Source organism: Vulpes vulpes, unplaced genomic scaffold (genome assembly GCF_048418805.1).
Source record: "Vulpes vulpes isolate BD-2025 unplaced genomic scaffold, VulVul3 u000000630, whole genome shotgun sequence".
Lineage (NCBI taxonomy): Eukaryota > Metazoa > Chordata > Mammalia > Carnivora > Canidae > Vulpes > Vulpes vulpes.
In genome coordinates, this window is record NW_027325744.1 from 10589 (window position 1) to 32275 (window position 21687).

The following is a 21687-nucleotide window of genomic DNA, read 5'->3' on the forward strand; positions in this document are numbered from 1 at the left end:
TGGAAGCTCTTTATCTCTCCTTCTATTCTGAATGAGAGCCTTGCTGGATAGAGTTTTCTTGCCTGCATGTTCTTCTCATCTAGGACCCTGAATCAATCCCGCCAGCCCTTTCTGGCCTCCCAGGTCTCTGAGGAGAGGTCTGCTATTAATGTAACAATTCTCCCCATATTCGTTAAGAATCTGCTGCCTCTATCTACTTTACAGATTTTCTCTTTTTCTATAGAATTTGCAAGTTTCACTATTAAGTGTTGAGGTGTTGAACGGTTTTTATTGATTTGGGGGGAGGACCACTCTATCTCCTGGGTCTGAGTGCCTATTCCCCTCCTGAATTAGGGAAGCTCTCAGCTTGGATTTGTTTAAATATGCTTTCTGGCCCTCTGTCCTTCTGGGTGCTCTCTGGAACCCCAGTGATACGTAATTCTTCCTTCTGAAGCTGTCATGTATTTCCCTTAACCTTTCCTCGTGGTCCTTTCATTGTTTTTCTCTGTTTTCCTCAGCTTCCTTCCTTGCCATCAAGGAGTCTTCTGTGTTGCTCATTCTTTCTTCCAGCACCTTATGCCTTGCCATTAGGACCCCCAATTTGGATTGCACCTCATTTAATTGATTTTTAACTTCAGCCTGATGAGATCTTAATTCTGCAGTTGTGAAGCCTCCACCCGCCCCGGGGGGAGGCAGGACCTCGGCCGTGTCCCCCGGGCCCTGGGCTCCGGGGCCTGTGCTGCCTGCACCGCGCTCCCGGGGCCATGGCGGGCGCCCGAAGGCAGCAGGTGCAGCGCCCCGCCCGCCCGGAGCCCCCGCCTGCCCCCCTGCTTCTCCCCGAGGCCCCGCCGCTGCGGCTCCAGCGCTGTCCCGAGCTGGGCCCGCGGGCCTGGGGCGCTCTGCCCCGGCCGTGCCTCGTCTGCTAGTGACCCCGGGAGCCTGGGGACTCCGCCGCCCCTCCTGGGTTCAGCCCGACGCCCCTCCTCTCCGGGGCTGGGCTCTAGGGGCGCCCAGGCTTTCCCGCCAGGCTGGAGCCATCTCCTCTGGCCTGCAGCTCCCCACCCCCCCACCTGCCCCAGGCTTCTTCCTTCCTTTCCCTTTCCCTTTCCTTTTCCCTTTCCCTTTCCCTTTCCTTTTCCCTTTCCCTTTCCCTTTCCTTTTCCCCCTTTCCCCGTTTCCCCTTTTCCCCCTTTCTCCTTTTCCCCCTTTCCCCCTTTCCCCCTTTCCCCTTTTCCCCCTTTCCCCCTTTCTCCCTTTTCCCCTTTCCCTTTCTCCCTTTCCCTTTCCCCCTTCCTGTCTTGTCTTGTTAGAAGCCAAAACTTTTCTCTCTGTAGAGTTCCGGCTGTTCTCTCTTTAAATCTCAGGTCACATTCGTAGGTGTTCAGGATGGTTTGGAAGTTCTGTAGGGAAGTTGGGGACCTGGTGAGGTGAGGACCCTACTCCTCCATCTTCATAAATCCCCTCTTTCAGGGTATTTGAAAGACTGCTTTGTCTTGTCCTCCAAATGGTGCCTCGTAAAGTCTGTACGCATATTTCAATGTAATTAAAAAATAGAGCCTTTTCCAGTAGCTGTTAAAAAGAACATCTCAGTTATTTTGTATCAAAGGCAATTTCATGCACTTTTTTTTTTATAAACTGCTTATTCAGTCAGCATTTTCCAGTGCTCCTGAGAGGGCAGTGAGGTGCCAAGTGATTGGCCTATAAAGCTGCTGGCTAAGGACAAAGTTTCTGCTTGCACTCCGGACAAGTGTCTGGCGCAAAAGCAGATTCCATGGGGATGGATGTGGGGCTGGCCAGGCCGGCCACTGATGTGGGGTGGGCTCTTGTTCAGAGGGGTTTCCAGGTCCCATTCCCCCTTTCTGGTGACCAATGACTGAAATACCCTTTGGATTGTTGGACAGTCCTAACTTTCCTAACTCCAGCGACCTCAACTTAGTTTTACTTAATAGCTGGTGTTTAATATTGTCCTTTGTGGTTTTATGTTTCCTCCCTTTTTTTATTGTATAAGACTCATGGCTTTCACATCCGTTTCCATGTAGAGGAACTCCAGCTGGCGACTAGACTGCGGGCAACCTCACTGAAGGAGAGAAAGCATTTTGGGGGCATTTTTCGAGACCATGTGGTGGATACCCGACAGTACTTGGAACATGTTAGAGAGTCCACGACAGGTATGCTGGCCATTAACGACCCAGCCTGAGGGAATTGTTCACGTGAAACCTGTGCATGTTTGTGTTTAAGAGTGTGTGTAAAACTTCATCCCATCACTGTGAGTGGAGGTAACCTCCCAATCTGCTTACGTTGTTGTAATGGCACCTGATTTTGCAGAAACAGAGACTATTAGAGAGTCCTAGATGGACTCTCCATTTTTCTCTTCCTTTTATAGCCACTAAGACAGAATGACCCAGCTCTTTGAATGCACTGAGACTTTAGATAAAAGAAACCTAAGCATAATTACAACATTTACATTATTCTGGCTCCCCACCCACTCCCCCTGTTGGAAGCCTTGTGTTAGAGATCTTTCTTCTGATCTCTTGTTAAATATTTTAATCTTCTATTTTAACTCTCTAAATGTCTGCTTGAGTGAGGACTCCTCTAAATGGATGATACATACTCTGGACATCAGCTGTATGTAAATGTTTATGTGTTTGGTGGTTAATATCCTTGTTTGGCCTAACTTTGGCTTTCAGTATTGGGATGTCCACATTATTTAGGTACAGTCAGTCTGCTTGTTTCATTATTGACACGTGAATTCATTTTTGCAGGCACGCTGGGTAGACCTGTAAAGCTATTCACAAACCATTTCCGAGTGACGTCCCGCCCCCAGCAGGTCACATATAAGTACAACATTGACTACATGCCAGACATCGAGGATGGAAAAGTTCGTTCAGAATTGCTTTTGCAGCATAAAGCATTTATTGGAGAGTGCCATATATTTGATGGGAGCTCTTTATTATTACCTCACAAGCTACTGTTGCCGGTTAAGTACTGTTATTGGATGTTTTCTTTTTAAATTTTATTTACTTGATAGAGCAAGAGAGAATGAGCAAGAGGGCGGAGGGACAGGGAGAAGCAGTCTCCCCACTGAGCAGGGAGCACAACTCGGGGCTCAATCCCAGGACCTGGGATCACTACCTGAGCCAAAGGCAGATGCTTAACAAATTGAACCACCCAGGCACCCTAGACATTTTCTTGACCTTTGTTCTCTTCCTCTCACATCTTCACTGTTTTAAAGCAAATACCATTTTTGTACAACGATTTGAGGAGACCTGAAGATCTCTTGCCCATGGGATTTGTAACACCCACGTGCCATGTGTGCTTATCACTGATGTTCCCTCCTGCCTCATGTCAGTGCTTTTTTTTATGTCAGTGCTTAAAATGAATCTGAGAGCAAAATATATACATGTTTTTACATTTTCAAAGGCAAATATGGGTCAAGTGCTGATGAAGTATTGAATAGTTTTTATCTTTCAGCAAAAACATTAGAAGGACTTAATATTTTTTCAATAAACATCTATTTACCAAATGGATAATCTACAGGAGCTCATTTAAGTTAAAAAAAAGTAGTTGTAAATGTTTAATTCTGACTCCTCACTTTAGCCTTATAAGTCTTGTATTGTCCCTGCATGTGTCACACTGGTGTGTTTTATACCCAGGTGACCTATTGATTTGTGGTTCAATAATGAGCTTATTGTCTTCGGAAGGACTGCTAGACCCTCTTGTTTTTTCTTTATCTCAGAAAACGGAATTGGTCAGCCTACTGAAAAACCAGGTTGTGAAGCTGACCATTGAATTCATCAGCGAACTCTCACCCAACTCACCAGACTGCTTACGCTATTACAACATTCTCTTTAGAAGGTGTGTTTATAAGCTTTAGTTTCCTTGAGATATGACTGTGTTCATGTGTCAGTGGCATTGAACATAGACATTTGCTCCTAGAATTTCATGTTCTTGACACCTCCTCATCCTGAGAGGGCAACGGATCTTGGGGATGAAATGGGACTTGACCCTCACCTAGACATGCTTAAGTTCTGTGGCCTATCCTCAGTATTCTCCCTGCCTACCCCCATATCCTGTGCCTGGACCTGCCTGGAAGGAGGAGCATACATCGAGTATGCATGCCTATGCATATTTCTCCCTAGAGCAAATGCACTGGTTTTTTATTTTGTAGTAACAGTGGTGGACAAATATCCCAAATTGGAGGCACATCATCTGCAAAAGATGTTTTGGTTCATTTCTGGGAATGGAGGATATCCTAATGGTCTTTCCATGACAGTTTGTTGTATATAAGGGAAAGGAGGGGAAAACAGAGGATAAATGGACCTTAATATCTACCTCACAATATAATTTACTTGTACCAGGTACATCTGTTTATTATGTGTAATACAAAGTTGCTGGCAGATTTTTCCCCCTAATGTATCCTCATGTGTATTACCAAATGCTTAATATTCATACTATTTCAACAAAACTTATTCTTCAATTTTTAGAATTTTGAAGCAGATGAATTTGAAGCAAGTTGGTCGCAACTATTATAACAAGCAAGAGGCCACTGAGTTCTTCGATCACAAGTTGGTATAAAATAGTTTCATGTAATGTTTGTAATGTATACATCTAAATCCCATAGATTCTCACATGCATACATATGTAGGTATATATGTGTAAGCCTGTGGTTGATGATAAAATGGTTTAACAAAAATTAGGTATAACTAGCACAGCAGGTAAATCTCTATTGGAAAGGTCCTTCAAAAGACCATTTCTTATTAAAAATAAGAGATGAAACGGCTTGACTCTCAAGTGCCTTTTTAGGGCCCTGTGACACTTGCTCTATACTCAGAGCTTGGAGTTTGATAATCCCATCTAACGTGTTCTATTTGCAGGCTGGTCATCTGGCCTGGATACGTTACTTCTATTCTTGAGTATGAAACCAGCATTACCCTCTGTGCTGATGTGAACCATAAACTGCTCCGAATGCAAACAGCTTATGATTTAATAACAGGTCTTCGTGATCCACAAACCAGAAAGGAAGATGTTGAGCAAGTTTCTAAAGAATTAATCGGGTCAATTGTTTTTACACTGTAAGTCTGCTTAAAAAAAAAAAAAAAAACAACAAACCTATCCCATTACTTTGATCACCACCCCCACCCCGAGAAGATGTTCCCATAGTTCTCAAACCACTAAGTAGTTAAAGTTCAGAAGCTGACCTGGCATGGCAATGGCCAAGTCAGTCCATGCTTTTCTCATCTAGGTCTATTGCATGAGAGAGGGATACGTGTCATTTGTAGACTTCGCTGTTCTTAATTCCTAATGCTGATCCAGTCATCTTGTGGAACCCTGTCCTGCACATAACAGAATATATTCCTTCCAAATTTCTTTTGCTTTGTGTCTAACTAGTTAAAAAAAAATCAGGGCTTAATTAGATAGAACCTATGGGCAAATTTCCACTTGAAGTTAGTTTTTTCCTCTCCCTTTAAACCAGACACTTTGAGTGTGGATTGAAAGTTGTTTAGCAACATCATCTTAAGAGTAAAGTTGAGGACTTTTGCTCCCTAATTTCAAAACATATAAAGCTAGTAATCAAGACAGTGGCAAAAGGACAGATGAAAAGATTGATGGAATAGAATTGAGTCCCAAAGTCAGTTTATAGTCAGTTTCTTTTTTTCAACAAGAGTGTCAAGACAGTTTAGAGAAGGAATACTCTTTCAGCAAATATTGCTGTGACCACTGGGTATCCACCTGGCCCTTCCTGACACAATATACAAAATTAACTCCAATTTCACTCCAAGATAAACTCAAAATAGACCTCAATGTAAGTGTTAAAAGTTTAAAAGTCTTTGAAGAAACTATAGGAGTAAATCTTCTTTAGGTGAGCAAAACCCTTATAGGACACCAACAGAGAAGGGATGACAAAAGAAAAGTATAAATTGTACTTCATCAAATTAAACACGTTTGTTCTTCAAAGTCAAAAGTGAAAAACAATGGATAGAAAGGTGATTTGCAATTGTTTTCTCTCAATCTCATAACTTGCATCTATTTAAGTAAAGAACAGGTACAAGTCAAAAGATAACTTTTAAAAAATGGGTAAAGGATCTGAATCAACATTTCTCTGAACAAAATATAAAAATGATCCATAATCACATGAAAATATACTCAATGTTATTAGCCATGAGGGAAATGCAGAGTAAAACCACAGTGAAATAGCACTTCGTACCCACTAGGATGGCTAAAATTAAGAAAGCAGATACTAAATGTTGGCAAGGATGTGAAAAATCTGAACCAACCCTCAAACGTTGCTGGTATAAATGTGAAATGGTATGATCTCCTTGGAAAACAGTATGGCACTTCCTCAACATGCTAAATATAGTGTGGCCATGTGATCCAGCAGTTCTATTCCTGGTTATGTACCCAAGAAAAATGAAAACTTATGGCCAATGTACCAATTTTGTAGACCTGACAGCATTATTCATAATAGCTTAAGAGTGTAAACAACTTGAATGTTCATCCGCTGAAACATATATCCCATTATAGATATGCTATGTTTTTATTTGGCAATAAGTAGGAATTAAGTACAAGTATATGCTATAGCAGGAATGAATCTCGAAAGACATTATGCTGAGTGGGAGAAGGCAGTCAGGAAGGGTCACATATCGTATGACTCAATTCCTATGCAACAGGTCAGGTAGGCAAACGTATAGGATGGACTTTAAACTAGCAGTTATCTAAGGACTGGGGAAGTTGAGTGGACATGAGGAGTGACTGCTCGTGGTTGTGGTGTTTGGGTTGTGTTGAAGAGTGTACAACTCGGTGAATATATTGAATATAATAAAGCTGATATATCCTGCAATTACCTGTAGGATTTAAAGCCTATTAATTCTTGCCTGATCCCATGCTATGAATACATTAGGAATAATACCATATATTGTGAATATTCCACAGGTATAACAACAAAACCTATAGGGTGGATGCTATTAATTGGGAGGATAATCCCAGAACCAAATTTAAGAAATCAGGTGGTGCTGAAATCACCTTTGTAGACTACTACAGGGAGGTATGCAATCTTTTATTTCAGTATGTCTAAATATTTTTTCTTATTTAATCAAATATGTCTCCTATGTATAACTGATAGTCACATGTTAGATCATAAGTCAAAATCTATATATTACAGGGTTTCTCTTGGAGGGTATTATAACTTACATGAATTTGTCCATGTATTTGGGTACCTTGTATATATGTTACATAATTAGAATGGCTCCAATAAGACCTCTTTAATGAGTCTTGGACATGGCTATGATAGTTTTAAACATGTTGATGGATTGGTGGGTTGAAAATAAAATATGGCAAAATTTCAGATATGAGGACTTCACCTATGTAGAAGTTTCAGCTCTCTAGGACTTGGTTCAAAATGAAAAAGTGAAAAATTACTATCAGAAATTATGTCACTTGTGTGCTAAATCTCATAACTCATGGATTCCTCAATCTTTTTTTTTTATTTTTTTATTTTTATTTTTTTTTTAATTTATTTATGATAGTCAGAGAGAGAGAGAGAGAGGCAGAGACATAGGCAGAGGGAGAAGCAGGCTCCATGCACCGGGAGCCCGATGTGGGATTCGATCCCGGGTCTCCAGGATCGCGCCCTGGGCCAAAGGCAGGCGCCAAACCGCTGCGCCACCCAGGGATCCCGGATTCCTCAATCTTTATTCACAAAGAAACAAGTAAACTTCATGAACAAAGATGCACTAGGTGGTGAGGTTGGTTCTCTAGCTTTGGCAGTTAAGAGAGAATTCAAGGAGTTAGAGATATTTATAGCAAACGGAAAGAACTTAGAAAAGTATAAGCTGGGGTTTTTTTTTCTCTAAATTTTATTAGGAATCCAAAACCTAGCTACTTGGAAGCACTGAGAGTACACAGCCATTCAAGGGTATGGTGCTATTATGGCATCATCCCCACTTGTGCTCCACGCTTAGTACTTACTTGTTTAACCTGAAAGCATGTAATGAGTGCTCATTATACAACTTGGGTATACATTGGTAAGACTACTGAGTTCTCTGTTCTTAAGGAACTTGCATCCTTGTAGCAGGAAGAGAGATGGCAGACAAGAAGAAAGCATGTATTGGGGGAAATCTATGCAGATAATCAAGAGGTGTTATGGAGAATGTCTGGTGGCTTAGACTGCTGGTCATAGAAAGCTCTGAGTAGCTGGCATGTGACTGTCAGAAAGGAGCAAGCTGTGTGCAGATTGGTGAGAAGAATTGTCTCTTACACCACTTTCAGGATGGGCATGATGTATCCAGATCCCAAACAAGGCTAGAGTGTCCTGTCAAGAAATAAACCCAGTTGTGGGTGGGACGTGTACAGGGTTGCAGGATATGACGTCAGAGGAGGACGTGGGAGCCACACTGTATAAAGTTCTATCCACCTACACACATTGGATTTTACCGTTAAGTGAGACTATACAGATAGATGAAATGGGGCACTTTATTTTACAGATGTGGGTCTAATGTACAGGGAATGTATGGGTACAGGGAATATGCGGGTAAAAAGGGAGGCAGGGACACCAGTAGGGAGGTGCTTAAGTCTATTTAGATCAGTGATAATGGTAACCTGGATTAGAAAGGGAATGGATGGGGCAGACAAGAGGACTTTTGATGGCTCAAATGTAGTGAGTAATGGTAAGAGGAGTCTCTGGCTTTATCTGAGGAAGTGAGTGGAGGCTGGCATCACTTATTGCAATGGGAGATTCTGTGTGAGGAGCTGGCTTGGGGATTGTTGGGTTGACATAGCCTATGATGGAGTTGCAGACAGGGATATCAGGCTGATATTTGCTTGCTCATTCTCCAGATTTTACTTCAAAAGTCATTGGTTTAGGTGACCTTTGAAATGACTTGAGTAGTCTTGGGATGTCCTGGTGGGAACTCAGTATAATAACAGATGGCAATCTAGTTGTATTGTCATGAGATCTAGAAAAATCCTGAAATCCATAGATGAGCCCTTAAAAGGAAAGCACAATCCTGGCTTGCAGAAAAGCTTTCATAGTAATGCAAAGTGGGACAAGGAAATTCCTGTGGAGATGCAGAAGTTGGTGTTGTAGGAGATCCCTATGGGATATCACAGGACAGCCATGAGAATTAATAGTGTGTTGCTCAAAGTTCTCGACAGAACAGCTTGTACAAAGGCTGTGCTAGTCTCAGTGGTGGGAGTGGTGATTGAGGCCCTAAAATGATGCCATGATTCCGCACACATGTATATACATATACTTGCACAAGCTCCTGCCTTAAGACTCTAGAAGCAGGGGAACGGAGGTGAATCCCAGCTGCCTTTCAAATAACTACAGAGAATTAAAAGTAGTAGTTCAGCTCCAGAGGTAAAGCACCATGAACACTGGATTTGAAGTCTTCTTGTCTCTGGAACTCCTTTGACATTCTCAAGATATTTAACCAATCCCACCAGAATTCATGTGGCTAACTGGTGACTGATGAGGATCTCACTGGTCAGCATGGAAGGATCTATGACAGACCATCACTTTATGTGGGAGAGGAAAGGCACTTTATTGTACAGGAATTGCAGCCTAGGGATAGGAGCTTCTGGATAAATGTCTTGGCAAATGCCTTTTCCTGGCGGAAAAGTTTCGATGATGCAGGAGGCATGTTTGGAATAGCTGTAGTATTGCAGCTGCAAGGAGTGACCAGGTTTGTCGTCCCCCATTAATGTGGGAATCCTCTTCAAAGTTCTTAATTACATCCTTAATTTTTTAAGGCAGTACTATAGTGAGAAATATGTAATTCAAGGCTTGGTCCTGCATTTACCTATAGCAAGTCAAAGAAGGCTGGTACAGTGACCCCAACACAATGTTTATGAGAGTCTTGTTCTCCTGGGCCATGTGTGCTTACAAGGAAAAAAGAGGTCATCCCTGGGACATCTAAATTAAGAGACTATTAAGAGTATCTTTAACGTGTTCTTAAACTTGGGGAAATAGTCTTCCTAGCACACCCCTGGGCCTCTGTTGGTGATCCAGACTTTTTTGTACCTATTTAGGTGACTTGACTAGGCTTTGCTGACAGTCACACCAGTGTTCTTTCTCACCTCTTTTGAGCAGCAGTATAATACAGAGGTTACTGACCTAACTCAGCCACTGTTGATCAGCAAAGGCAAATGGAAAAAGAGCCAACAGGACACACCCCATAAGCCTATAATGCTGGTTCCTGAGCTATGCTACCTGACAGGTACTTCAGATTTATGCAGTCCTCATAGAAGACCACCCCTTTCAAGCCCCAGATGTTATGATGTAGAAGTACAGGCTTCTCACAGTACTCCATAATGACCCAGAGCTGTGTTCTCTCCATTGGCTCTTCCTCTTCCAGATAAAATCATCAAGGCTTCTTCACATACATATTTATTCTTGCTTGTTTAGCTATATCTTCTTAACTTTTTAAAGGTCTATCAGATAAAATGCGAAAAGACTACAGGGTGATGAGAGACTTGGCTCTTCATATGAGGTTGGATCCAGAAAGAAGGCAGCACGAATTACGGAAACTGATGAATACTATACAAACGTAAGTCCTATTCTTCTCTCTGTGTCTTTGTGTGTGTGTCCTGAAGATGAGACCCGTGCAGAACTCTTGATATCTCAGATTCTCCAACTAAAAAACAACAGGTTGGAAGAAAACGACCTCTTGTGGGAACAACTCTATTTGTTCCATTGATGCAAAGTTAGAGGAGGTCTGGAGGGGAAGAACAAAATAGAAAGACCCTAAGCACAAATGTGAGAGTAAGGACATGATTTCAGAGTACTAGAAACCCTCTCTCTGCAACATGTCAATACAGAAGACAAACAACAAGGCATCTTAGATTAACTAGAATTTTGCAAATGGATCATCATTTTTGCTTATTTCCTTTGGTTCTATTCTGTGGAAATATTTTAACTTTCAGAAATAGGGAGGTACAACGGGAACTTCAACTCTGGGATTTGAAATTTGATACCAACTTCGTGTCCTTCTCGGGAAGGATCTTGAAAGAAGTAAGAATTTTTCAAGGAAGAAGAGCGGTAAGACAGCTTCAAAATGGTCATGTTCTAGTTACTCTTGCAGTCATTTGGGGCCAAATGAATAATAATGCAGAGGACCTAAGTCAGGTCAGTAACTCACTGCTCTCTCTTCTTGGGCTGTTTGTCCTTTCTCTAGGGGAGAGCGAGCAGGTGTTCAGTTAGAAAGCATGTAACATCCTTGGCATATAGTAAACTCTATAGTTTACCATGTTTGGAGTTGTGGACATCTCTCGTGGCAAAACAATCTGCCAAGTATATCCTTAAGAGTCAAATAGCTAGAATCCAAACAATCCAGAGTAACCCATGATAGAATCCCAGTATTACTTACCACTATCTTAAGGGAAGAGTATGTAATTCAGTTATGACCAAAGTTTAAAATTGTAACGTTTCAGTAGGAAGTAGCAAGAATTTGCAATAGAAAGGCTCTTTGTCGGTATTTCTTTAAAAATTGAAGTCTTATACTATGTCTTCCAGTTTGACTCCCATCCACAGTTTGCAGATTGGTCGAGAGAGACCAGAAGTGGACCCTTACTCAATGTGAAGTCACTAGATCATTGGCTAATACTCTATCCTACGAGAAATTATGGAGCGGCCTCATCCTTAGTACAGAGTCTACGGAAAGTCACACCCACCATGGGCATAGCTATGAGAGAGGCAAAAATGTAAGTAGAGCTGAAATTAAGATCTATAACAACCGATCTTCAAATCGGAGGTAAAGTGGAGTCAGATTATATTAAATTATAGGAATTGGTCACTGTATTAAAACCCTGGAGGTTTGTAAACAAAAAAGCCTAATCTATTCCAATTAACTGTAAAATAGGCTTTGGGGATATATAGTTTGTGGCTATTGGGATACATGCTGAGGAAGCCAAACATTGAACTTATTTTTGTTTTAAGAACAAACTTATCAGGGTACTTGGGTGGCTCAGTCAGTTAAGCATCTGACTCTTGGTTTTGGCTCAGATCCAGCTGGGTGCTCAGTGGAGAGTATGCTTAAGATTCACTCTCTGCCCCTCCCCTTATGTGTGCATTTTACCCCTACGCAAATAAGCTCAGGAGTTATGGAAACTGTCTGATGTACAGGCAGCAGGGCAAGATTTCTAACACGTGCTCAGACCTCCAACAGGACATGGGGTCATAAGAAAGAGCAATTACTGTTTGGTTGCTTTCTAACTATAATGGAAGATCCTCAAAGTATTATTTCTAACATGATGATGCTTCTAGGAAGATTTTTTGGGGATAATCCTCAATCAGACTAGGGAAATTCCTTTCTCATTTTAAAAATTTCTTTTCACATGAATGAATGTGGAATTCTATCAAATGCATTTTGTACTTTTTTTTTTTTTACATTTAATCTGCAATTATTTTTCCTATAATTCACCACACTAACTGTTTCTTTTTCTGAAGATTGCATTTCAGGCTTACTGTCACCCTAGGCCCATGGTATTCTACTTTTTTTTTTATGATTTTTAATTTACTTATCTGATAGAGAATGAGAGCTATCACAGGAGGAGAGAAAGAGAAAGAGGCACTGAGCAGGGAGCCTGATATTCTAATATCATTGCTACTTTCAAGTTATTCTTTGGTTTTTGAACGTATATGATTTAATGATTTTACTCTGTCAATGGGACACCTGAGTGGCTCAGCGGTTTAGCTCTCGCTCAAATAAGTAAATCTTTCATGACCATTAGTTAAAAGTAGTTTTTTTTTTTTTTTAACATTGTACCTTGTTTTTATGTGGTGCTCCATTGGCTGCATAAAACGTTTGTTACATACTTAACTTTTGAATACAGATGATATATACTTATTTTCTAGGCTTGAAGTAAGTGATACAGTCCAGTCCTATACAACCGTCTTAGAAAATCATGTTTCCTCCAAAACACAGATGGTAAGTTTCTATTTGATAGCACTTCCTTTTTTTTTTTCAGATTTTATTTATTTATTCATACAGATGCAGATAGAGAGAGGCAGAGACACAGGCAGAGGGAGAAGCAGGCTCCATGCAGAGAGCACGACGTGGGACTCGATCCAGGGTCTCCAGGATCACACCCTGGGCTGCAGGCGGTGCTAAACCGTTACACCACCGGGGCTGCCCCCACCCTTTTTTTTTTTTTTTTTTACAAAGATTTTATTTATTCATGAAAGAGACAGGAGAGACAGAAGCAGGCTCCATGCAGGGAGCCCGATGTAGGACTCCAGGATCATGCCCTGGGCCAAAGGCAGGTGCTAAACCGCTGAGCCACTCAGGTGTCCCATTGACAGCAGCTTCCTGTCTTACCTTGTAGTGTTATAAATCTCATCTGTTAGATCTTGAGTGTCTACCACTCAAAATTAATCTCAAGTGCCCTTTCTTTGGCAGGGACTTGTCTTCAATTTCTGTCCTTTCCTGTCTCTGAGGCTGTCAGCCTGTTCATGGTCTCTGACCTTTCAGCCATGTTCACTGGAGAGTGGGCAAACACTTTGGGAGAAAGTGGCCTCAATTGCTGAGATCATCTCTCTGGGTCCCTACTTCTTTCCTGTCTTAACCTAATAACTCTTTATGACCTTGTTAGACTGCCTGAGCCCCAAACAGGCACAGTCCCTGTGTTTTCATCAGTTTGAACAGCTCTTCTTAGGAGGAGACTGGCCTATGCTATTCCAGAAGCTGAAATTGTAGGATGCATTAGCTGACCACTCTCTGAATACTCAGAAATCATCACAGAAAAAATTAGAATCTAGATTTTGCAATTGTACTTAAAAGCCTGACGTATTGAGCTATTGAAATATACATAAATACGTATATTTATATATGTGTATATATAAATAAATGGAGGTGTGTGTGTGTGTAATCTGTACCCAAAAGATTAGGTGCTTTAAGAAAAGCATATCTATAAGTTAGTTTAGCCTTCATCTTTAAGTGATCCCAACAGGCATGGAGAAATCCTAAGCCAATAATGGATTGGTGTCCTTTCAAACACACACATTGACTGCAGTCTATTACAATTAGAAATCATTAAATCATATACATTCAAAAACCAAAGAATAACTTGAAAGTAGCAATGATATTAGAATATCAGGCTCCCTGCTCAGTGCCTCTTTCTCTTTCTCTCCTCCTGTGATAACTCTCATTCTCTATCAGATAAGTAAATTAAAAATCATAAAAAAAAAAAAAGTAGAATACCATGGGCCTAGGGTGACAGTAAGCCTGAAATGCAATCTTCAGAAAAAGAAACAGTGTGGTGAATTATAGGAAAAATAATTGCAGATTAAATGTAAAAAAAAAAAAAAGTACAAAATGCATTTGATAGAATTCCACATTCATTCATGTGAAATTTTTAAAATGAGAAAGGAATTTCCCTAGTCTGATTGAGGATTATCCCCAAAAAATCTTCCTAGAAGCATCATGTTAGAAATAATACATTGAGGATCTTCCATTATAGTTAGAAAGCAACCAAACAGTAATTGCTCTTTCTTATGACCCCATGTCCTGTTGGAGGTCTGAGCACGTGTTAGAAATCTTGCCCTGCTGCCTGTACATCAGACAGTTTCCATAACTCCTGAGCTTATTTGCTTAGGGGTAAAATGGGGATACTAGTCTTGATCTCAGTAGGTTATTGAAGAATTAACTGAGTCAAGTACAATGCTTGGCAAGTGCTCTCACATAGCACCCATCATGTAAGGGGTGACGTTCCTGATGATGGTACGTTTCAGTCTGTGCTTGTTAACCCTCTGTGTCAACTTCATGATAAACTCCTAGAAACAGAATAGCCAGGACGTAAAGACTTTGCAAGTGCAAGTGATTCATGCATATTGCCCATGCCTGGCTCCTAGGCTCTTTCTTCTTCCATATGCTCACCTTCGCCATTATTGAATGGAATGGGATTCCAGACCCTTTACCCTCCTGGGCCAGCTGTGGATTGAATGAACAGACTCTGTTCCTCCACCTAGGTAGTTTGCTTGACGTGACATCCACTTCTCCCATTACTGTGGTTTCATGTCCTCGGTAGTCTTGTTGCTTTCTTTCAAGGTCCTTTGCGTGCTGTCCAGTGAAAAGAAAGACCTGTATGATGGCATAAAACAATACCTGTGTGTCAAGTGTCCGATCCCAAGCCAGTGTGTCGTGGCACGGACCTTAGACAAACCCCAGACGCTGATGACCATTGCGACAAAGATTGCCCAGCAGATGAACTGCAAGATGGGAGGAGCCCTCTGGAAGGTGGAGACAGGAGTACGTTGGATTTCATTGCCTTCTCTTTATTTCACTTGTGTTCAGTGGAATTTAAGACTCAACCATCTTAAACGCAGTTGCTTAATTGTGCTTCTATTGTGTTCTAACTCAATGTCTTACCTTTTTTAAAAAATTTCAGTTACAGAATGCGATGTTCATTGGTATCGACTGTTTCCATGATACTGTAAATCGGCGGAAGTCAATTGCAGGCTTCGTGTCCAGCATCAATCAGGAATTGACGCAGTGAGTGGGCGTAGGCAGACATTGTGTAGATGGCAACTAGCTGTAGACCAAACAGGAGAGGTGGGCCTAACTAATGTTTGTTGACGAGGGCCATGGGCAGGGTATTCTCTTCCTCTTCTGGCAAAGTTATGCTCCAAATACATTTGATGTGGAAGGGTCTATATCATTTTTCTGTTGCTGCTTAACAGATGACGACAAACATGGCAGCTTAAGAGGACACTCCTGTGTCTGCGCATAGGTCTGTCAGGCAGCCATCAGGTTGGCCATGTTGGCCAAGCCACATTCTCCTCTGGAGGCTTGAGGTCCTATTGCAAGTGCACATCCTTGTGGTAGAATCTTTTTTTTGTTTTGTTTTTGTTTTTGGTAGATGAAGGACAGAGGTCCCCCTTTCCTTGCTGGCTGCCAGCTACAGGCCTGTTTCAGCTCCTGGGACTTCATCCATATTCCTTCTCGAATGCCCTGCTCCCCCAGAGCACACAGTCCTTGTTCTGCTTCAAATCTCTCTTCCCCCTTCTGCTATCTTGCTTTTTCAGGGGGTTATGAAATTAGATAAGGTCCATCTGGAAAATCTTCCCTAAAGCCAACTGTGACATAGGACATAATCACAGGGGCGATACAATAGTCACAGATTCCAAGCGTTAGATTTCTGCTCACTGGGGGCTCTGATGATCAGTGAGTCTCCCCATTAACACACGGGGAAGGACTCAGGCCCCACATGGGGAAGACAGACCTAGGAATACAATCAGAAGCCTATAGGTACAGGATCTGCTCTTCACAGATCTATATGTAATGGATCTGCCGAAGAACATATGCTTCCATATCTCATGTTTCTCCCTTGCTCCAGGGATACTTTTGTTTTCTGTGCTTAGAGTAGAACCTACCTTCAAAGGAGTTTGCACATTCTTCAGTTTAGTTTCTTGAGCATTAGCATGTGTATGACCATCACCAATCACTGTTATGCTTCCTGAGGATTTACTAGCCCCCTTGGTATAATTACAGAGTATTCTTTAAGGGGGTCCATTTTTATTTTCATGAATGGCATCAATTATTCCAGTCTAGTTCCAGTTCTAGTTTAATATAATATTGGTTTGCTTTTATGGTGGGAGGGCATGTGGAAAATAATGTTTCAATCATGGAAAGAAATTAAGCTCTCATTCGGTTCATTTTTAAATTTTTAATTCTTTTAAATTGGAGTTCAATTTGCCAACATAGAACACCCAGTGCTCATCCCGCCAAGTGTCCCCTCAGTGCCCATCACCCAGTCACCCCAACCCCCACCCACCTCCCTTTCCACTACCCCTCGTTTCCCAGAGTTAGGTGTCTCTCATGTTTTGTCACCCTCACTGAGATTTTCACTCATTTTCTCTCCTTTCCCTTTATTCCCTTTCATTAATTTTTATATTTCCCAAATGATTTCATCCAGTTCATAAATAATTTTGAACCCTTGCTTTTTTTTATGGTGAAAAAATTTATATTTAGATTTATAGTTGGCTGGACTCAGTTTAGATGATCCCAATTTTGTTGGCAACATCCAAAGCTCATAATCAGGAGCCAGTCGAACATATGCTTTCTTCTCTCCATCAGACCTGATCAAGGTGTTGACCTTCGCCACATCAGTGTCATAGAGCTTCTTTACAGCCTGTTTTATCTGGTGCTTATTGGCCTTGACATCCACAATGAGCACAAGTGTATTGTTGTCTTCTATTTTCTTCATGGCTGACTCAGTAGTTAAGGGGAACTTGATGGCATAGTGATCAAGCTTGTTTCTCCTGGGGGCTCTCTTTCGAGGATATTTGGGCTGCCTTTGGAGACACGGGGTCTTGGGTCATCGGAATGTAGGTGACGTGCAGATCTTTTTTTTTTTTTTTTTTTTTGTGACTGCTCGCCTTTCACCACTTTCTTAGCTTTCAAAGCCTTTTCTTTGGCTTCAGCTTTGGGAGGGGCAGGGGCTTCCTTCTTCACCTTCGGCGCCATCTTCATGAAAGGGCGAACCCTTGCTTTTTGGCACAACATTTCCACTGCTCTGTTCTCAGCATTTGAACATACCATGATTTCATCTTGTAGACTGTAAATTCTGGGGAAAAAAAGCAGACAAATGTATTATATCATGTCAGGTCATTGCAATAGTTTGAAGCAATTAAAAAAACAGGGGATAGAAACTTGAGACCAGTATTGCTTGATCTGTTGGGAAGTGGTCAAGTAAAAATTACTGCTCCAAAGCAGGTGGTTCCCATAAAGCATGATTATGGATGAACCATTTTTTTAAGACCTCAGCTTGGAAGCAGGAATCTCCAGGAACACTGGCTATTTATTTTGGGTGTCCACCATGAGACGGCAGTAGTCCTGCACATTGAAAGTGCGTGTAATTTGTACCAATGTTAGTGAATGCTTCCATATTCCTATTTGTGTGCATTCACAATTTTAATAAATGCCTAGGGTACTGGAAGAGACCAATGCTTCGATCTCTGCAGAGGCATCAAAGAATGGATTCCTGATTGGATCTTCAGCTACTCATAGTGACTCCCCCCTCCCCGCCACCAGAGGTCCTAGATTAACTCAGGATGAAAAATAAGGGAATTTTTAAGACTCCTATCTCAAACTGACAGCTTATTTTTCTCCAAACAAGGTGGTTCTCTCAGTGCATTTTCCAGGAATCGGGGCAGGAGCTTGTGAACGGGCTTAAAACCTGCTTGGAAGGTTAGTGTCCCATCAAGATTGGTGTGCCTGACTCCATCTGGGTAGTTGTCTGCAAGTGAACACACTGTCCCCCCGGAGACGTCTGGCAATGCCTAGAGATGCGCTCCATTGTAACAGCTGGGATGGAGGTGCTACTGGCCTCCAACTAGCGGGTAGAGACCAGGCATGCTACAGAAGACAGCAACACCCATTCTGCCCCCACAAAGAATTATCTGGCTCAGAATTTCTGTAGTGGTGCTGTTGAGAAATGCTGAGCTCACGTGAAGACCAAAAGGCAGTGAATGTGTCCTGGAGGCTACAGGATTGAAAGAACATGAACCTAGAAGCTGTTACAAATAGCAGTGGCCAGTTGGTTCTGAGTTACGGCTTATTCACCCATGTTTCTGGTTTCCTTCCAGCTGCCCTGAAGCTCTGGTGTAAACATAATCAGTTTCTACCACAAGCTATCATTGTGTATCGGGATGGAGTTGGGGATGGTCAGCTTCAAGCACTGATGGATCATGAAGTCCCACAGATTGAGTCCTCCTTAAGATCTGTGTACCCTAAAGACTCTGGGTATATAAATTGTAAAGTGCAGATTTTGTAAACTCTACATTTCAGTCTCTGAAAGGAATATCACAGTTATGATCTGTGAATTAAGAGAGAGAACATGGCACAGAGGGCATCAGTTGCTGGATGGGGAATTCATTCTTTGACTTTCTGGTCCACACCCAAGTCAGAGGACAGAGCAGAACTAAAACGTTCCTGATTGTGTTCTCCCCCATGGAACCGCCTAAGAACCTGTTCCTTTTTTTCTAATCTCCCTGCAAGCCTTGATGTAGGAGGGCTTGTTAAGGTCAGGTACTTATTAAAATCCATAAACACAGCCTGGTGATGGTTTGTGTTTAGGCAACTTCTTTATTCTGGAGTTTTGTAGGTCCTGGGGCTGGGGAATGCCTCTCCTCTGCCTCCTCTGCTTGTCACTGGGGCCTGGTTCCCACCACAGATAGGAGCAGCCCCAACCTTGTGAGGAAGTTCCTCCCCCTAAGATGTGAGTGGCTGTAAATAGAAACCTCTCTTACTGCTTAGGTCAAGCTCATGGAGCTAGGACAGTAAAGTTGGTGTGTGGGGGGACTATACCTTCCACAGATTCTTCTGAAGGAATCCTGTGTGTGTGGTGCTTCAAGTAGTTTGCGTGATCCTAAATAAAGCTGACTTTATTTGAAAAACAAACTTGAATTTTGGGGAATGACAGGTTTCATGGACTAACCTCCTGAATCAGTTTGGATTAGGCCCGTTAAAAAAAAAACAACAACAAATTTCAGATGGATGGAAGATAGCAGAGTAGAGGTCCTCATGTCAGCTGGTCCCCCAAAATTAGCTACATAACTATCAAGCCATCCTGAACACCAATGAAATCAAGCCGAGTTGTAAGCAAGAATGGCTGAGTCTACAAATAGAAAAGTGAAAAAATGAAGTGGAGTGTGGAGAAGTAAAACGGAAAGGGATATATCAGAGGATAATGGGTGGGGTGGGGGAGGGAGCACGTGTAAGCCAACTTTAGGAAAGTGAACGTTCAAATCTGGGCCCTTCAAAGTGTGCTCCTCTAGAGATGTCCCTGCCTGAAAGGGACTCATTGGTGAAAGGGTGCAGAACCACAGGTCAGTGCAGGGTGGCCGGGTCTCAATATTCCTGGAGGCCAGAAAGCATCCAGGTGCCTGAGCCAGCAGAGTTCCCAAGTACTGGTTCAGGGAAATGGCTTCAGATGAGCAAGCCTGCGAGAATGTTCAGTTTGTGGTGCCATCAACCACGATCTCCCGCCGGGCCAGGTGACCCCCGTCCACGTTGGGTCCATACAAGGGCCTGGAACACAGCCTGCACCTTCCTCTGGGAGAGGCAGAGTGGGTCAGCATTGGCCCGGTTGAACGTTCTCCTTGTGGGGGGCCAGCAACCACAGAAAGGGACACACCTCCCGTTCCTCCAGGAAGAGGGGGGGAGGGCAAGAGCGGCAAAGACTGCCTGAGGAAACCTAAACATTGCACATTTCCACGTCCCCCCAGGTCCCCTAGGGGAGAAATGGAGTAGGCAGGCACCATCGGAGTCTGCAGATTGGTCAATCACCACATCGCTCATCTCTGGGGCTGGAGATCGGGGTGTGGTCTTTTTGCCTCTCACCCCCCCAAAAAAGACATGAAAGGTTTCAGGGAACAAAACCCTCACAGAGCAAACAGCCTGGCCCCCTGACAAGGTCGGTGCAACACCACCCAGGCACACACACCTGAGAATCTGTGCAGCAGGCCCTTCCTGGGAGGATCAGCTGGAAGGACAGGTGACCAGCACATTTCCTGACCAAACAGAAGTGGAACCTCCAGCACTGGGGAACATAGCACAGCAACTCAAGGTTTTCCTTGTATGATTCGGTTTTCTTTCAAGATACAGTCATCCTCTATTTTTTCCTTTATTCTCATCTCACCTAGTTTCTTGTTTTATCAAGTCTTCTTTTTGGAATCTTTTCTTTTTTAACTTTTATATTTTATTTATTTATTTATTTATTTATTTATTTATTTATTTTAACTTTTATATTTTAATGATGTATTTTATTAAAAAGATTTTATTTATTTATTTATTCATGAGAGACAGAGAGAGAGGAAGAGACACAGGCAGAGGGAGAAGCGGGCTCCATGCAGGGAGCCCAACGTGGGACTCGATTCCGGGTCTCCAAGATCAGGCCCTGGGCCAAAGGCAGGCACCAAACCGCTGAGCCACCCAGGCGCCCCTAATGACATATTTTAATATTACTTGAGAAATGGACAGAGCAAAGGGGCAGACATTTCTCGAAAGAGGACCTACACGTGGCCAAAAGGCACGGGAAAGAATGCTCCACAACACCTGTGAACAGGAAAATACAATTCAAAAGCACAATGAGGTACCACGTTACACTGGTGAGAATGGCTAAATTTAACAACTAACGTTAGCAAGGATGTGGAGAAAGGGAGAAAGGGGAACCTTCCGGCCCTGCTGATGGGAAGGAAACTGGAGCAGCCACTCTGGAAAACAGTGCGAGGGTCCTCAGGCAGCTTAAAATAGAGTTTATGATACAAACTCTACTTATCTAACACTTTGTGATACAAAGTGTCTCCTCTCAAATACCACCCTTGTCTCCCCAGATGCACCCCTGTCTACAGAGCAGAAGTTGGTTGCTGTGCAGCTGCATTCACTTTGAAAGCACTATGAGGATACACGTTGCCCTGGTGACGGGAAACACCTCTGCCTTTCTTCCCACCTATCACTCTTTGAGCTGAGTGAGTGAGGAGTGAGGAGGTGATCAGCTCTCTACCTGGCGTTGTGACAATGGGCAATCTCAATTCTTTACACTGCGATGGTATGTTCCTAAAGATCTGAATGCTCTTTGCTACCAAATGGATGGTTAACTCTTTCTCTGACTATATTTCTCATTGTTTAGAGTTTCCTCTCCCCAAATTGTCATGCAGAGTTATATGTACGCGTTTTCGTTTGTTCTATTGCTCCATTTCTGTTTTTCGTTATT

General features: G+C 42.4%; 1 protein-coding gene across 7 annotated transcripts in view; it reads left to right on the plus strand.

The window, feature by feature from the left end:
• Positions 1-1256: 1256 nt before the first annotated feature.
• Positions 1257-21687, plus strand: part of LOC140596770 (piwi-like protein 1) — a 28085-nt gene continuing 7654 nt past the window's right edge. The window contains exons 1-16 of one of the 7 annotated variants that reach the window (XM_072745253.1): positions 1257-2147; positions 2742-2956; positions 3716-3834; positions 4464-4544; positions 4854-5051; positions 6910-7021; positions 10067-10193; positions 10406-10523; positions 10900-11014; positions 11489-11676; positions 12830-12902; positions 15021-15221; positions 15361-15464; positions 18091-18161; positions 18560-18716; positions 21308-21522. In XM_072745253.1, the coding sequence (XP_072601354.1) occupies positions 2834-2956; positions 3716-3834; positions 4464-4544; positions 4854-5051; positions 6910-7021; positions 10067-10193; positions 10406-10523; positions 10900-11014; positions 11489-11676; positions 12830-12902; positions 15021-15221; positions 15361-15464; positions 18091-18161; positions 18560-18716; positions 21308-21374 (1854 nt within the window). In that variant the 5' untranslated portion in view covers positions 1257-2147; positions 2742-2833 and the 3' untranslated portion in view covers positions 21375-21522. Of the gene's footprint in view, positions 2148-2741; positions 2957-3715; positions 3835-4463; positions 4545-4853; positions 5052-6909; positions 7022-10066; positions 10194-10405; positions 10524-10899; positions 11015-11488; positions 11677-12829; positions 12903-15020; positions 15222-15360; positions 15465-18090; positions 18162-18559; positions 20369-21307; positions 21523-21687 lie in introns of those variants that run through there. The other 6 variants (XM_072745256.1, XM_072745254.1, XM_072745255.1 and 3 more) reach the window with 6 other exon arrangements.